Raw genomic sequence first — 17,807 nt, 5'->3', positions numbered from 1 at the left:
GCCAGAGGAGTTAGCTAATTCTCAGCAGCTCCGGAGTTCATGGTCGTAAAAAAAAAAACAAAAAAAAAACAAAAAACGCAAGCATTCAAAGAGGCTGAAGAGAACAGCACTTTAAGACACTTTCCCCAATTTCCTGACTGCCCCATTTATGAATGTCTGTCCAAGTTTCCACTGCAGGATGGAGGAGAAATAACACAGTGGCATGCCCTGCTCTGAGAGCTGAACTTCCACTTGACCAACACTCATCTGTCTCCGCCTGGTCAGGCGTGGTTTTTATCACTAGTTTGGAGCTGAGGAGCTCTGGAGCTGCTCCGGTTCCACCGTAGTCCAGTGATGCCACCCCCCACCCCCCACCCCCCAGGCTAACCAAAGCGTCTCTTATTCGCTTCAAGGCCCCCAGTGTTTGGCCATAATGCCTCTCTAAATGGTCCAGATGCTCTTCTAGTTGGGGCCGAGTCCAAGTCCCCCCAAGTGCTTCACTAAAGTGTGGCTCTTGTTAGACAGTTTGGCCCGTTAAGTCAGTTCAAGTGTGATCCAAGTGTCCTGCTAGTCAGTCCAAGTGCTGCTCTATCACGAGTGCCCTCAATCAGCTCAAGTTCCCCTTGGTTAGCCTGTACCTTAGCCTGTCGTTCTGAGTGTCGATCTAAGCGACTTGGTCAGTCCAGTTACCGTTCTAGTCAGTCCGTGTGTGTCCTGACAGCTCTACTACCCCCAGATTTCCTGGTTCAACTGCAGATCTAGATTCGAAGTTCCGCTCTTGTCAGCCAGCGACCCTCTTTTCAGTCCATGTGCCTCACTGATCGCCCCAAAGTTAGTCTACGTGACCCCAAGTTCCCCCAGGTGCCGGTCCAATCAGTCCAAGTTCCCTCTAATTCACTGGGTGCTCCTTTAGTTCATCATAATGCCCATTCAGTCAGCCCGAATGTCCCTCTATTTGACCCCAGTGCCCTTTGAGTTAGTGTAAGATCTCCACAACGTGGTCCAGGTCCTGCTATATTAGATCAAAGCGCTGCAATAGGAACCCAGGTGGCTTTTAATTTGGCCCCAAGTCCTTTCTAGTTTTTCTACGTGTCAGTCAGGTGGAGTTCAGGTCAGTCCAAGTGCCCCACTAGTTTACTTTTGTGTCAATTATAGTGCCCCCCCAGTCAGCCCACTCTGGTGTGACCTGCAGTTTCAGGTTTATAGTGACCTCTGGCCCTCAGAGTCTCTGCAGACCCCTGAGGTAACTGAACGGGACTCACAAAAACCACACAAGTGAAAATTTTCAGTAGTTTTATTGAAAAATGCCTCTTCTGTTTTCAGAAATAAATAAGAAAATAAGGCTGTGGAATTCACAATCTGCAGTTCAAACATGAAGCAGCAACACCATTTCCATAGTCTTGCGTGCAGGTTTCGACTGCATTCGATACTGAGAAAAATGACAAGAATGACGACAACTATATTCTGGTTAAAACAAAATGAAATGTAACACAAAACAATACTAAATATACACCACAGACATGCAATTCCACGTTTGTTAAAGTTAGCTGTGACGGAATAAAGGAAAAACTGATAAATATCAAGTTTAGAGATACAAAATGAGAGCTGTGTTTAACTGCCATTATGAAGCTGAACCTCCTTAGAAGACGACACTGACTGAGAAGGATTATATTTAACGTACTGGATGAAGTGGGACAGAGCCGATATCCCGACGCTGTGAACAAACATTATCTTTCTTTTTCTTTACCTTTGTTACAATGAGTGCACGGTTCAATGCTGCGAGTTAATACAAACCTGATGCAAATATGTTACAAGCAAAAGACAAGTGAAAAAAGAAAGCTCACAGGTTTTTTCATGGAGTCTTAGTTTTTTTTAACGTAGGTCGCCCCTCCCTCCCTCCGTCCGTCCACGCCCTTCACCTGCCACAACAGTGAATATTCACATACGTTTGAAGTCATTTAAAGGTATTTTCCAATAAAGCCGAGGTGTCAAACCCCATTTCGTTTATGTATGTGCATAAATCCAACAACAAACACAGGTTGAACAAGGAAAAAAAAGAAAAGAGAACATGGCTTGTCTTATGATGTTGGCCAATTGGATGCCTTTCTTGATAGCGACCTCTTTCGACGCTGGTTTTGCGACACATCATCCTCCTCGGGGACCGGGACTACTCGGGTGTCGGGCTCAGGAGGGAATTGGCCTGCTCGGAGATAGCGTTTGGGCCAATTGAGCATAAGTTGACAAATTTTCTGTTTGTCTCAGCATGCATTAAAAGAAACGGGTTAAAGCTGAGTTTTTCTGTCTGACTGCAGGGGCGTGTCCACAGCATGTTCAGGGATGTTTGAGGGACTGTCTCAGCAGGTGTTACAGTTCTGTTTATTCCCTTTTTTCTCATTAGTTTGTGAATGTTTGCTAAAGCAGGAAGAAGGGGTGTTTGTGGAGCGACCAACAGATCGAGATGCGCTCACAAGCTAAGCTAACAACAATATCTTGGCTAAGTTAGCTTGTTTCATGCACTCAGTTAATGGATGTTTGTTAATTTATCTGTATCTTAAGCCCTTTTTGCATTTAACCAGCTTGCTGTTGCTCCAGCTGTGTGTGAGTTCAAACTAGAGCTGAGGCATGTAGTTAATCAACAGAAAATTTTGCTTATCAATTATGTGTCATTTTTTAATGCAAAAATGCCAAACGCACATTTTTAGCAATCAGCTTCACAACTGTATGTGAGGATTTGCTGCTATTTATAGACCAAACGATTCATTGATAAATTGTAAAAATAATCTGCAGATTAAATGACAGTGAGAATAATCATAAATTGCAGCCCATGCGGTGTTGGAGTTACCGTAAATCAGTTTGTACAATACGTATAAATTATAATGTAAAGTGAAGATGAAACTCAAGATTTTGTTTTGTGCTTTGGGTTTCGGACAACATGATGACATGTACATGCTGAAAGCTAATTAGATCTAATTAGGTATTGTAAAGGATGGAGCCTAAGATGAACAGCATCTTCACCTCAGTATAAATGATCTTTGAATTATAAAACCAGGTGATGTTTGGCAAACTGGTGATAGCATACATCACTTTCTCCTTTTCCATCGAACTATCTGTCTCTTACTTCCTGTCACTGGTTTGTGTCCGATTTCTAATTTCAACATTTGAACAACTGAACATTGCAGTTTTTTTTATGAAACTAACGAGATAGATATGATGAAGCAGTTGCTGGTGCAGCAGATTATTGTGATAATATAGAAATGATACAGTAGAGTTATACAGTAAATATCAGCATAAGATCCCATAAAATATCAGGATAATGTTTTTAAAAGCAACAGCTTTTGACTTATTGATGCTAAAAGAAAGAAATATCTTGCAGGAGTGCACTTAATGATTATCAACCTGTCAGATTCAGTGGGGGTGGACACGCCTCTGGTAGACATCTCAGTGCTTTTCTTGTTTTGCTGATGTTGGGAGTTCAGGTGTTAGTCAAATTTTATTGTGTGATCAGCGCTGTCATTTCTCCACAACTCAGTCATTTACAAAATAAAACAACGTGAGACAAAACTCCATAAAAATCGAGTTCTTCCACCACCAGTCTGGAGAAACTTCTTTGGGATTGCATTGTTAGTATTTCATAGCATTCAGATACAGTATAGCTGCTTTGGGGAGAAGAGTAAAAAAAACAAAACCAAACCAAAAAAGCTGGATTATTTGTTTTTGTACATGAAGTGGCAAATCTAACCCCGGAGTGATTCAGTCTGGCCCTGAGCAGTTCAAAACAGCTACAAACACATGGGCAGGAAAATAAAATGAAAAATAAAAAAAGAGGCGTTTTTGTTGGCATTCATCAAGCAGCAGGTTGTTGTTTGCAAGGCACAAGCTTTAAAACTACAGATGTTAAAAACTAAATTTAGTGGACTTGATTCAAACATCATTTACAAGGCACAAATTAGTTTATTTACACATGTCACCTCGAGAGAAATGCTGTTAACAGAGTTGTTGCTGCTGTTGTTGCTGGTGATGCTGTGGTAGTTGTTTCTCTGCTACAAATCCACCTTTGTTAGTATTTGTTTGGGTTGTTTGTTGTTGTTGTTTGGTGCATGCTCCTCCACTGAACGCAGCGTTTCTTTGTTTGGTCTTTGGCTTCAAGATGCAAACAGGCCACTAAACAGGTGGGTGTCATCAGCGCTGCTGCTCGTGGGGTTTTGTTCTACTGGCTGTGAGTCGTTGTTAGTACTGGTTTCCCTCTTTGTTGGTGTTGTTTTTCAGCAAAGTTTGTTAATGGTTTCCTTTGGCGGTTATCCTTGAAACAGCTCTAGAGTGTGTGAGCAAGTGTTGCAGTAACAGGACTTTGAGTTTTGTTTTTTCAGGAAGTCAGTGAAAGCAGCACAGGCGGCATAGAAAGTCTACTATGGTGAACCTGAAACAGGCCAAAGAGGATGGAAGGTGTCAGTTAGGTCAAAGCAGAGGACAGCGAATAAACAACTTCAGCAACTTCAAGCTTCATCAGCGGCTATAGACTTCACACAAGCAGCACCGTCACACATGTGCTAAATCAGAGAAGCACGGGAGCAAATCTGCCTCTTCCCTTCGCATGGAGTTCAACTTTGGTGACCTTTGATATGAATTTCACCTGGACAGGTGATGGTAATTCGCCTGCTTTCGCACATGTGTGACCGAGGCTGTAATTCTCATTTGAAGGCATTCCAACATTTTGGGAAACTTCAGGCCCCTGAACTCTGTGATTTTGGGTTGTACCAGACTCAGTAATCAGAATACAACATTAAATGAGTCCCATACTGAGACTGTGCCCATAGATAGCACACCTGTATGTGCTGTACTGTACGTTGTCAGCATATATGGTAAAAACTAAAACGTAAGAGTGACGCAGATGAATGTCTCTGCTCATCTAATCCTCTATTTACATCAAAACACTCCAGTTCTGATGTGCCTCAAAATGAAAACTGACCAAGGTTTGAGTAGTCCCACCTGACACAGTGACGTGAACTGAACCTGTCAGGTCACTGTTATACTGCACTGTATAAGGCCTTTAACTGGAGACAGATGGAGGGACGGATCAGGCTGTGTACAGCGATTGGTCCAGGTAAAGGAATCAGGAGCTCTTTAGAGGGATTGATGTGCAGCACACCTTTCTTCCATGTTTAGCCTAGCTTAGCACAAAGACTGGAAGCAGGTGGGAACTGCTAGCCTGGCTCCATCCAGAGGAAAATTGATTTTTTTTTCTTTTTGAAATCGATACTGAACTTCTTAAATATTAAAAGTTGTCTCAACAGAAGCAGCGGTTCAAGGACTTTATCTGTACTGTATAAAATATTGTCTGCATTGGCTCAATCATTATTTAAATGAGGGACAATCTTATGGACATATTTTAGATTCCAAGTGTCCATATTCATACTCTCCATAGCAGTGACTGTTGGATGGATTGGTTACTAGTTATCAAGATATCAAACATCTTTGAAATTGTTTCTTCTTTTTCTCCCCCCCTCCACATCCAGGCTTTGTGCTAAGCTAGGCTGAACAGATCCTGGACCTACTTTCTCTGTACTGGGTGAGTGGGCAGGAAGTAGGCGAGCCTCTCAAAATGTTGGAGTGTTCCTTCACAGCTTCCTGTGTGAAGCATTTCGTCCCACACTGAAATCCCCTCCAGCTGATTCTTAGCGATGTTTAGCACTTCTGAGATGTTTTTTTTTATATTCATGTCATAACAACGAGCTAATGCATCACGTGCACTTGATACGTACCTACGTATCCTTGCCCGTTGTAAGGAATACCGACACACTGAGAAGAGTCACAGTATCCAGGAGGTCCAGGAGGCCCGCGGACTCCGGCGTACCCTGGACGTCCGGGGGGACCGCGAGGTCCAGCGGAGCCTGGAGGGCCTGTAGATCCTGTCCTGCTTTCTCCTGGTGGACCTGGTGCAAAAACACAGAGACTCAGATCAGTAATCATGAGAAAGTGCAGGAAAGTGAAAGTGAAGGAAATAAATCAGAGGTCGATGAGTGAAAACTTGATTCCTGAATGCTGAGGTAGCTCAAATAGCTAACGAGGGATATTCAGATGTGTACTTGCAGAAGGACGGATGACTAGGGACAAAGAATTGAACGTTAAGTCACTGTAACTCGAGAGCCAGTGAGCAATCACAACATGTCCAGAGCAGAACTCGCAACCAGCTGTCGTAGTTCCAGTAGTACAGTAACATGACCATAATAAACTCTGATTTATACTGTAGTTACGTCAACAGGGCGGCATGCTGCATACCATGGCACAGTGTTAATATATGTATAAAGTGCTCTCAGTGTTGATTGGAGGGTTGTTGCAGATGTGGCAGCTGTTGATCACGTTATCTTACAAAGGAGGCTGCAGACTTGAGATTTTTGCATTCTCAGTTAAATTCAACCAGGTTTTTGTTGAACAACGTTCAGCACTGTGACAAGAACTCGTGCTACAATTTAAAGGCCAAATCCAACTTTAGTCGTCTGGAGGTTTAATATTAATATTTAAGGAATATTTGACAGATTTCATATTCTTAACTAAATGACAGGCCTCAAATGACTGAGACTAAACATGAAGATTAAATTGATTAAGAACAGTGATCAACAGAAATCTATTCAAGTATTTGATAATTGATTGTGTAAACAACATTCTTGAGATAATAACCTGAAAATTGACATGTTGGTTGGACAAAACAAGACATTTGATGTCATGACGTTGAGTTTAGGAAATGGTGATGGACATTTTTCACCATTTTCTAATATTTTATTGACCAAATGATTAATCTGCAAATTCTACCTTCATTAATCAGTAGTTAGTTGGAGCTCTGTATTCTACGGTAGCAACACTTCACAGGATCTAAAGCAAAGATGGTGCTCGCAGAAACTTTCATCTACATTTGCCAAATACTGATCAAGAACAATTTAAAGATGAACGATGTGTTACGTTTCCACAGTCTGCTGCGGGGAAAGTTTAAAAGGTTTGTGAAGCGTGGATGAAGCACGTTGGTCCTGAAAGATGCTGATTCTCAGAAACATCTCAGCTCAGAGTGATTCTCCTCCATGTGTTTGCACGTTTTTACGATCGTTCCACCAATAGAAAACAGTTTAGAACTCTTTTTATTTATGATTAAATTCAAGTTTTATTGTATTCTTGTAAACCCTCCAAAAGTAAAAACCCCAGGAGGTGTTTTGTGATCTCTGAACCAAACAGATAATTATGACTCAGTGTCATCGTGCTCAAATTCCAGCTGGAAAGATAATAAATTTTTTTGCTGCTGACAGTCTCGGGCACAACATTTGGAACGTAGGAATAAAAAAAGCTGAACTATCAGAGGGGAAAAAAAGGAAGAGGCAGGATCTGCTGATCCTTTTTCCCCCTCTGTGTTATGTCTAGACATGGACAAAGCCGGCTTGGAACGTTTCCCTGACGGTCTGCCTCTTCCTCGCCGTCCTCAGCATGTGTTGTGAATGAAGCTCTTCCACCGTGACTCACTGCTGTCCACTTCCTCCTTTTCCCAGACCATTCCCTCTCCCCTCCAGTTTCCACAACTTGACCGTGTTTGCTTTAGAGAACGGTTTTCCTCCTTCGGTCTGGACTGTAGTCGGGGTGCTGGATTTCAGCGGGACTGGATGCATGAGTGATTGGTGGAGCTGCTCAAAGGCCTCGGGCAGGATGTCATCATCATTTTTTGGTTGTTGTTGGAGCGGATTTTTGCAGGACGAGCTGCAGCGTCGCAGTTTTGTAGGGAGGTGATGTCTTAAAAGTGTGTTAGTCTGAGGATGTTGGTTCGAATCTCTATCTTTTACTCTGGTTCAATCAGCAACATCAGTGGGGTGTAGTAAAGCGCGATTAATGGGTCAGCAGGGTATGTCGAGTTTTCAATGCCATGCTGGTGACTCTCTCTAAACCTGGCTAGATGGCCGTGGTAACATTCTGCACACCTGAAACCTGCTGCAGAGGAGGTTCTGTTCAGAGTGTTCTATGAGCGATATATAGATTCTCAGCTGAGGGAATACGTTCTATCTGCAAACCTGCCGAGCTGTACGTTAGTAATGTCTCGTGTCATGGCAGCAGTGTGAACTGTTTGTGTCATGTTGTGGTGTTTTGCCAGGGGAACTTACAGACATTCATTCATTTTTCATTTAAAACATGTATGAAAGCACAGTCACAGTGAGTACCCACCATCCGAGGATGCCAAGAGCCAGTCAATGAACTTTATTTTTGATGGAAACGTGACAGAAATGTCCCCATGACGAATAGAAAACTGCTTTTTAAAGTTTCTGGATGGCATTAACGAGTGTGAGCTCAAGGGTGGATCGATACCAGCTGACTGTGGCCCAGTGTCAAACGTGGAAGCTGTAAGTTCTGCCATGTTTTATGCTCTGCTGTTTATTTTGCTGGTTAGCCTGTTTAACTTGGCGCTAGCGTGTTGCAGGGCTAATGTGGCTACTCCCTCAGACTGAGACTAATTCTGTGATATTGTGACTCTGTGTGAACGTTAAGCCTCATTTGAAGCTGAAACTTAATAACCAGAGTAGGTCTGATGCCGGTTACTGCTTTTTTCATGTTAGCACTAGCTCAGCTAGCATTAGCTTTGTTGTTAAATGAAGCCCGTTCTTTCAAAAGAAAGGACAAAACTTGTATCAGCCTTCCTCATAATCCATGTTTGATTGTCTTCTGGGTTGTTGCAAGTTTTAGCGAGTAATTCAATCAGAAATATATTAAAGAAATATATAAAGAAATCCTGATCCCTCAGGGTTTAAAACATACATCAGCTGATTTTGATATTTCTAAGTGAAATCAAACATTATGGCAGCTTTTGCAGGCAGCAGAATGATCTGAGCAGCACGGCGATGAAGAGTAGATGTCAGACTAGAAATAAGTGAGACGTACCAGCGGGTCCTCTCGGTCCTTTCTGTCCGACTCCTGACTCTCCTCGGTCGCCTTTCTCTCCTGCAGGACCTGAAGGAGACACAGGATCAGATTCTGTCTGAGGAGCTGAAGGATCACAATATTCCTGTAGTCTGAGATTAATAATGACGATTTCAGTCTGATGATAAACCAAAAACTAAATAGTTTAAATAGCTTTGACAGTGTCGATACAAGTCTCACTGTGGTCAAAGTTAGTCAGTTTAATACAATCTCACCTTCAGCCAAGAGGCAGAACAAAGATAAGACCTCTTCCTCACTGTAAATGAGTCACCCAGCATTTATCAATATCAGAGTTCAACTGTCAAACTTTTTGAGCTGCTCTGAATTAAACCACATGAGAACTGAAGAGAACAGCTTGGAGTGAATGAGTTGGGATCTGTGTGGTTTGATGAAAGATTAAAGCATTAGGACAGAAATGTGCTGGAGCTCAGTGGATTTTCTTTATATGAAATGTGACAGTACGAAGGTAAAGTGTTCATTTGAGGACGTTTACATCCAATCAGATGAAGCGTAGATCTGCAGCCTGCTCAGTCAGAAGGTTTTGGGCAAATTAAAATAAACAAAGATATTAAATATCCATCCACAGACTCGACATTTGATAATTAAAGCCTGAAACTTCGTACTGTAACCTCACAGTCATGAGCCGTATTTGATTCAACAGATTTTTTGCCTGCTCATAGAAACAACAAAATGAAAAGCTAAAGTTGAAAAATTGACGCTCGCTTGAGGTGCATCCATGTGTAACGTAGCCTACACTGCTAACTTCTGAAGAAACCACGCGTTGTTTACCTTGTTTATTCACTCAAAACGAGTTGATGGAAACCCAATTCGCATTGTGTTTTTTGCAACATTTTAAAAATGCTGGAGCCAAAATAACAAAACGGATACTGATACTGTCTGACTGCTCTGGATGTTTACCAGCGCTGGAAAGAGTCGCTACTCATCGTCGTCCTGTAAACACGGTGATGGTTCTGGAGTGACATCAGTGGAGGTTAACAACCTTCAGCTTCTCTAAACCAACATCCTCAGAGTCAGCCTCCTCCTCTAGTGTGATAAACTTCATATGATGCAAATTGTGTCAAGAGTGAAAATCTGAGATGACTCCTCAAGGTTTGATGATGAAGCTGAGCCTCGTTAGCGTCCTGTGGTGGTTTTATGCTTTTTAAATAAACTGTCTGCAGTCTAAATAATCACTGCGCTACCTTTTGTGCTCCCATTTTACTGATCTGTGCAGTTTATTTTTTAAACTCCTAATGATGATGACTGTGTTAAAGTCCTCTCTCTTCCTCTGCGGCAGTTTGATCGTACCTCTCTCTCCCTGCTGGCCGGGTAAACCTGGACTTCCGGGGAAACCGTTCCTTCCCGCGGCGCCCGGCTCTCCGCGGGGCCCCGGCCTGCCAGTCGTACCGGGAGGCCCCGGAGGACCCGGGTTGTTGCTGCGGTACATGCCGTTGGGGATCTGGTTCAGTAACGTGTTGACACGAGTCATTTGTGCTGCAACAACAGAGGAGGAAAAGGAACAGAACAGTAAGTGGCTGACTCACTGTGTCATGAACGAGCCTGTTTGGAGTCTGGCTGCTTAACGGTGCCAGAAACATTTCCAAATGGAGTTCAGGGGAAAAAATGCACTACTTACCGTTTACTAGCTGCTCGCAAACTTGTCTGGCAATAGATCGCATCATGTTCTGAGGAGCGAAGTCGCCCTGGGTACAGAGAGGAAGGATTTAACATGAAGATATATGAAGCATTTTAAATGCGGTCTGAGGTTTATTAGAAAAGGTTTCCTTTACTTGAAAACATTAGTGATTGAAGGAAGAGCTCAGTTTTTTTTTTACTCTAACTTTTCCATGATTTGGATTTCCTGATTGATTTCGGTTTTAATCGATCTTCATTTTTGTGTCAAACTGTTTGTTGATGTTGTGAACTGTGTTTCCCATGAGAACAAAAAAAGTTTCTCTTCTAGCTGAGTTTCCCTGTGATGAAGTCTAAAGACTGAGAAGTCTGCGTGTTGATGAGTTGATGTTTTTGGCTTTATTTGTACCTTCAGCCTTGTGCTGAGATCCTCTCAGAAACAGCTGCTCTGACATGTGTGTTAACAAGGTGTTTAGTCCCAAAATCAGATTTTCTTAAATTAGGTCAGAACAATTTGCTAAATCGCTTGTCTTTAAAACTTATTTATGAGATGAGATAAGATAAATCAAATGGATTTATGAAGTTGTTACAGCGAGCAAAGTGTAAAAAGAGAAGAAAAAAAGACGAACTGAAAGATCAAGATGAGAAAACTGCTGCCGATATTGAATTGAATTGACACATGAGAAAAATATGGATAATAAATATAGTGTTTGTATTATTGGACAGTAGAAAAAATACACAACACAGTAATAATTGTGTCATATTGCACTAGATGTATTGGATATGAGCATTTGTTAGCATTAATAACAGCAGGTTTGTGATGTTGTAATGAAAAAGTGTATCAACGCAGTGCTGCATTAAATGATGCTGGAGCTAAACAGTCTGACAGCTGGTGGATTTCTAGAAAAATCCAAAAACACCAGGAACGATTGTCCTTTTCTTGCCAGATTAGCAAACAGATCATTGTCTTCTGTTGTGAAATTTACCCTTGAAGCACATTCGTATCCTAAATGAATTGTTAGGAATGTTTTCTTGCAGCTGATCTTCTTCAAATAAATGACTTCACTTTGGATTAAAACCTGTCGGATGAAGTTTCTGAGTTTCTGAGATTTTAAAAAACATTCAGATTTACTCACTCTCTCTCCTTTGTCTCCCTTTGGACCGATGGCACCCTAAAAAACAGAAAATCAGATCCGTTCAGTTCTCAGAAAACCATTTAAACTCAGACTGCTCGTACACAGCCGCCATGACAGTGAGGACACTTACAGGAGTGCCGGAGTTTCCGGGGTTTCCTGGTTTTCCTGCAGCACCTGGTATTCCAGGAGATCCTGGAGGGCCCTGCAGGGAAACAGAGAAACGGCTCAAAGGTCAGAAGAGAGAAGCTCAGGGTTTGAAGACAGAAGGCAGAAGAGTCTGGATAACATCGTTATAATATTAACCAATAAAAACACTTCTTCTCTGGAAACATGCCCCAAACAAATCAACAAAAGGATGAAATGAAATCACTCAGACCACAAAAAGTTTGTAGATCTTGATAACCATCTGTGTTCATCAGACAATTCAAGTTCAATCAGCACCATCAGCTTGTTAAATCTGGGTGGAGGAAATAATTGAGTCATGTTTTCTTCTCTCTGAAAACTGACGCAGTTTGTCTTTGAGCAAGGCACCGAAGTCCTTCACTTCTTCAGCTGCGTTCGCATGCTGAGTTCAGCAGGCAGCAGCTCCCAGGTGAACATGTGTCAAAGCTCCAACAAGCCATTAAAAGTCTTACCATGGGCCCCGCGGGGCCTCTGGGTCCAGTCGGTCCTTCCTTTCCTTGGGGGCCCTGGAAATAGAAGATCAACAGTGAGAAAGTGAACTGATGCTGTTCATGTTGAAAGTATTCAGAGAGCATGGTTGCCATTAAAACCAGCCCGTCTGCACTCACCCTCACTCCAGCTGCTCCGATCGGGCCGGCAGGACCTGCAGGACCAGGTGAACCCTGCAAACACGTAAGAAAACAACTCAGAGCCCGCTTCGCCTTCCCTTTCCTGCATTGACTAAAAAGGTCACCTTTGCTCTGACCGACCGTTCAAACCGGTCTGTTTCAGCGCCGGATTTCTGCCTGTCCAACAGTAAATCTCCCTCTTTGCACTCATTTGCTCCGAAACCCCGCTCACTATTTTTATTGCCAATCCTCTCTGGTCTTTGATGCCTCGGCATAACATTTACAGGGAACGTAATATATTCCAGATCTGTTTTATTGGCCTTTATAAACCGAGACCTGCATGGTCTGCTAGTCATTAAATGCATGCTGCTATAGCATCTGCTCAAACACGGTCACCTGCAACCTGCCCGCTCCATCAACACCGTCCACACGGAGATAAAGAGCTGATTAATGAGACTCTCTCCGGACTCCGCAGTGTGCAGCTCTGCACTGAGCCTGCATGCGGGGAGGAGGGAGGAGGCCGTGATGAAGGCTACAGTCTGCTAACTGACAGCTCACACGTTTGATCCCCGTTCACGTGTTCTGTTCCAACGCTAAACGTTCCTCTGGATGAGCAGGAGGCTAAAATTACTCCAGTCTGTTAAACCTCGTCTTCCTGGCTACGCACTGACAAACATGTAGTCCACTCATAGCATGGATGTGTCCATCCAACATGGCTGCCAGTTCATTCCAGTGGACGCAGTCTTCATACCTCGCAGTTAGCCAGCAGGCAAGAGGCTCGCTTGTTGTTTCCACCCAACCGACTGCATAAAGGTTCTGTTAAACTAAAATAATACTGTACCACAAATATTAAAGCCAGCCAAAGGTTTCTGTCTTCTCCAACACTTCCACTTACTGCTCTGATTAACGACTGAGTGAACGCACGTGTGATCAATCAATGTTTGTCTGGACTGACCCCAATCAGATGTCTATCAGCTCAGCCACTAGATGACAGTTAAACAATTGACAAGTACTGAAGTCCTGGTTTGACGTTGTGCAGAAGGCAGACATACGCTCCAGTGCCGGGTGGAGGTGGGGTCTAATCTAATGGAAGGACAATCAGAAGGAGGATAAATGGATTTTATGTTTTATTGCTGCTGTTTTTTTCACATGTTCTGCAATCTCTACGTCCAGTCTCGACTCTTGATCTGCACAGTGAGAGTACAAGTGGAAATACTCAAGTACATTACTGAAGGAAATGTACTTAGTTGATTTCCCACTCCCTCTGGCTTTGCAGCTACAATTCTGGACCAGGTTGTGCCGCTCAAACTGAACTTTGACCCCAGATACTGAGCTCCACACTGCACATCCAGTGGGATTCTGGATCCAGGACGTAGTCACTGTATGACGGCTACAGTTTTACTAATAAGAAGATTTGTGGCAAAGTAAATTTTGTGTATCTGAGTCATGTAGCTCGACTCTCGTTAGTAAAAGTCTCTAATGGCAGAAAAATATCAGCGAGAACGAGGAGTCCAGGTTAGTGTTCAATGAAAACTGTTTACATCCTGATAAATTCTGTATCATCATAGTTCTCTGCTTCATGGGATAATGTGCCGGTCTTCATTATGCAAACTACACTCCGACTATTCACTCATTAAATATGTGGCCTTTGTGCAAAGTAGAAGTGGCTCGTTTTCACTCATTTCTTCTGAAAGTAGACAACATGCAGGAGAGGACGAGCCGTAACTGGTCAAACCCGGTTCACTGACCAGACTCTTGTCGTTAAAAGTCAAACCTGCCGAACACCAAAAAAGCAAGAAATCTGATCCCTCCTCCGTCCAATCGAGGATGAAAAGGTTCACTCTGCATTAAAGAGGAATCCTTTTAAAATCCACTGAAGCAAAACTCCAGAGGGTGAAGCTGAAAGGAGTAAACAAACACCACTCCACAGGTCAGAGGAGGGCAGGACAGACTGGTGATAAACAGGTTTAATGGAGCCCGATGGATCCTCACAGAGGGATCTACTGGGCCTGACGTTCTCTCTAATGAGCTCAGTTTAATCTAAGCTTAAAAGTGATCTGACCCTAAACCGTGCTGGAGTTTCTGCTTGTTTTCCTCATTAAATATGACACTTTGATCATTCAGAGCTCTCTGAAATCCTGGTTGTAAACACGTGTAACATCTCTGAATGATGCTGCAGCTTCCATGAGTGAAGCACGAGTGACACAGAAAAGCTTTGACGTAAGTGGGGGAAACGTTGACCTCCATCTCTTACCACCCCATAAAATGTTCAGTCCAAGAAGAAATCAGAACGAGAGCTGATACTCAGCATTCAGTATTTCAAACACACAACAGTGACCCGTGATGGTCTTCAGTTTCAGGCCAACGGCTGCTTTATAAGCTTTGGTTCTGTCAAACCCTGGACACCGAAGGCTGGACCGCAGCTTCTCATGTCTTCATCGATAAAACAACTTACATGAAGAGGAGGATGCAGTAGCTGAACGCAGGCCAACATTTAACCAGCACTGTTAATCAAGGTGACTTCTTCTTGGCTTGGTCTCTGCAGAAATTTAATTTAAAAGTAATATTCATAAACTCCCCGTCCTCGCTCTCAATCCTCCCCAGCTGGAAAACCATCCGAGTCCGGCCCGACGCCAGACTAGTAGTCAAGCGGTGAATTATCCCCGTTTCCTGTTTGAAACCCCGAAAATCTCTTTCAGCCAGAGCGGCACTTACTTTCTGTCCGGGTAAGCCGGAGTCACCAGCGTCTCCCTTTGGTCCAGGGCGGCCCTGAACACAGAAAACAACAACAGAACATTTCTTTAACACTCAGATCAGCAACGTACAGAAGAAACATGTTCTGCCAGTGATGCACGTGTGTGTTCAGAGTGAAAAGAGCAGCAACGACATGTGATCTGTATCTGATGCCTTTTAGTAATGCCATGGATGGGGGGGGTCACATTCATTTTTAATCACCTGAGAGGAAGACTTGCTAATTTCTGCTAGCACTCGTTGCTTTTACTGGGCTGGAGTGTGATTGATTGACATTCCCTCACAACAGGTTCTTTAGGTATTTAGACCGGGCTTTTCCTGATCCAGATAAAGATCCAATGTCCTGTTCAGGTGTAAATGGGGTCTAAATGACATCTGTACAGTTTGGCCACATTCAAAAGAGAAAAAGGTCAAAGAGCAACCCAACTGTCTCAAACTGACCGTCAAAGAGCAATATGAACTCTTGGGAGGCTAACGTTAAGCTAAAGGAGGTCTAAACAAGCAAATATAGATAAGTTCTTCCTCTGCGAGATAAAATTATGAGAGGCTGTACAGCAGCATCTTTTCAGTCAAAGGTCACGTGACCAAAGGAGTCGCTGAGAGCAAACAAGCCTCTCGATTGGCTCTAATCAGCTGTTCAATCAGAAAGAAGGAAAAGTGACGTTAGCCTTGTTAGCAAGGATGCTGAAAAATAGCCTACATCTGTCACGTGACCAATGATCCAATCACAGTGCAGGATGACGAGCTGAGATAAACCAGGTGTGAACGGGTCTGTTAGCACATCATTATCCAGATACAGATCATGTTAATAGCAGGTCAAAATAAGGTCTTTGTGCTGTCATACAAACGGTAAATTTGAGGACAGTCAGGTTATAAATGTGCTTTTTGTAATATTTGGGTTTGTTATGCTTTTGTCTGCAGTCACTAAGCTCAGGTCCCCTCTCAAACCAGCTCCAGCTGAGTAAAGTAACTACAGCTGTTAAATAAATGTAACGGAGTACAGAGTAGAAAGTATTTCCAGGTGGAAACAGCCGAGGCCGGTTCTTTAGCCGTACTCGGTCCTGTGTGACCCTCGTGGAGACAGAACGAGGGAACGTTTCTGTTTAATGTGGGTACAGCTCGCCTCAGGGCGAGATATCCAAACTCTGAGTCATTAACATTCAGAGATATCGAGCTCTCAGATCTCTTTGGTATCACTTCTTTCCCTCAGACATGAAGGAATGTGAATCTCTGCCACAGTTACTCCCCAGCTTGTAAATTCCCTCCATAATAAATCGCCAAAATAATCCCTCTCTGGTGTGCCGAGGCATGCTGGGATTTATGTTGAGATACCGAAAAGACATTTCGCCTGTGTGGCTCCGAGCAGGGAGTGTGTGTGTGTGTGTGTGCGCGTCAGGTGTGTTTATGCACTTACAGCCTCTCCTGGAATCGACAGCCCGCTGGGTCCTTGAGGGCCGGGCAGACCCATGGGCCCAGGTGGTCCGCTATCTCCACGAGGGCCGATCGGTCCCTGGAAAATAAAGAGAGAAGGTCAGATAAGAAACATTTAAACACAGGAGGAATTTGTTGCTGATATCTGCTGATATTTCTCATCCCAGTTCAAGTTTAATGCTGTTGTAATCTGTGCAAAAGACCAACAGGAGATGAGGAGCCGGACCTCCTCTTCATATCAACGAAAAAAAGCGAAAGCATGCGTTCGATAAGTGGAATCAGATGTGCTGACGCTCTTCAAAGCTTTTGTACTTTAAACAATCGTTTGTTTTCAGCGAGGGCTGATAGCTGAAGAGTCTGATCCGGCTCAGACAGAACGGGTGAAGTTTCAAAGATGAGGCACAGGAGGAGTTTATTATTATTATTAATAAAGGTACTTACAACAGAACCGGTCTCTCCTCTTTCACCTCGGGGGCCTTTGCTGCCGGGGGCACCCTGGAGAGGAGGGAATCATTTGTCATGTTAACACAACAAAGTCCGTCTGTCAACTATAACACGTATCAGATAGAAATGACCTGTTAAACAACCAGAACTGTTGAGCAGAAAAGCTTTGAGGACAGAACAGAGCAGAGATCTGGAAGATATCCACCTTCAAATCTCTAAAACCGTCTGAGACTGTCGGACTGATGGATCCTGCGTGGACAGGAGATTTTCCGCCGCAGCGAGAAGCCGATTGAGTGAAGTTTACTCGTTTGCTGAACGTTGTAAAGGAGAAGCTGAGCGATATTCTAGATTTTTCTTGTTTCTGCCTTTTCACGGGACACAGAATAAAATCAGCCTCATTCACGTCCTGACATCAGTGCTGTCAGAGAGGAGGCTGAGGTTTATCTGTCGACTGTCAGGCGGGTCAGTCTTCATCACGCTGCACCACAGTTCACCCTCTTCACCCTCTTAAAAGATTTTATGAGGCATTGCACAGAAGGCTCCCATGGTTAATGTGCTTCATGGCGCAGTATTCTCCCTCGTACAACATACAGTGTATAAATAACCTGACATGAAGAGCTTTTCCTTACATAGAAGGACTAATACCACAGTGGAGGAGTATTGCATTACATATAAAAGCATTTCAGGGAAAGTAAAATAG

At 43.3% G+C, this 17,807-nt stretch overlaps 1 protein-coding gene across 1 annotated transcript in view; it reads right to left on the bottom strand.

Moving 5' to 3' along the window:
* Positions 1-1,258: 1,258 nt before the first annotated feature.
* Positions 1,259-17,807, bottom strand: part of col12a1b (collagen, type XII, alpha 1b) — a 130,657-nt gene continuing 114,108 nt past the window's right edge. Inside the window, exons 67-78 of the mRNA XM_041958233.1 lie at positions 17,105-17,158; positions 16,647-16,742; positions 15,197-15,250; positions 12,482-12,535; positions 12,326-12,379; positions 11,821-11,892; positions 11,691-11,726; positions 10,559-10,625; positions 10,231-10,416; positions 8,884-8,952; positions 5,739-5,909; positions 1,259-2,179 (exon numbers count right to left, since the gene is read on the bottom strand). Coding sequence (XP_041814167.1) covers positions 2,058-2,179; positions 5,739-5,909; positions 8,884-8,952; positions 10,231-10,416; positions 10,559-10,625; positions 11,691-11,726; positions 11,821-11,892; positions 12,326-12,379; positions 12,482-12,535; positions 15,197-15,250; positions 16,647-16,742; positions 17,105-17,158 — 1,035 coding nt within the window. The 3' untranslated portion in view covers positions 1,259-2,057. The remainder of the gene's footprint in view (positions 2,180-5,738; positions 5,910-8,883; positions 8,953-10,230; positions 10,417-10,558; positions 10,626-11,690; positions 11,727-11,820; positions 11,893-12,325; positions 12,380-12,481; positions 12,536-15,196; positions 15,251-16,646; positions 16,743-17,104; positions 17,159-17,807) is intronic.

This window comes from Chelmon rostratus, chromosome 18 (genome assembly GCF_017976325.1).
Source record: "Chelmon rostratus isolate fCheRos1 chromosome 18, fCheRos1.pri, whole genome shotgun sequence".
NCBI classification, from domain to species: domain Eukaryota; kingdom Metazoa; phylum Chordata; class Actinopteri; order Chaetodontiformes; family Chaetodontidae; genus Chelmon; species Chelmon rostratus.
This window is presented reverse-complemented; position numbering and strand designations above follow the sequence as displayed.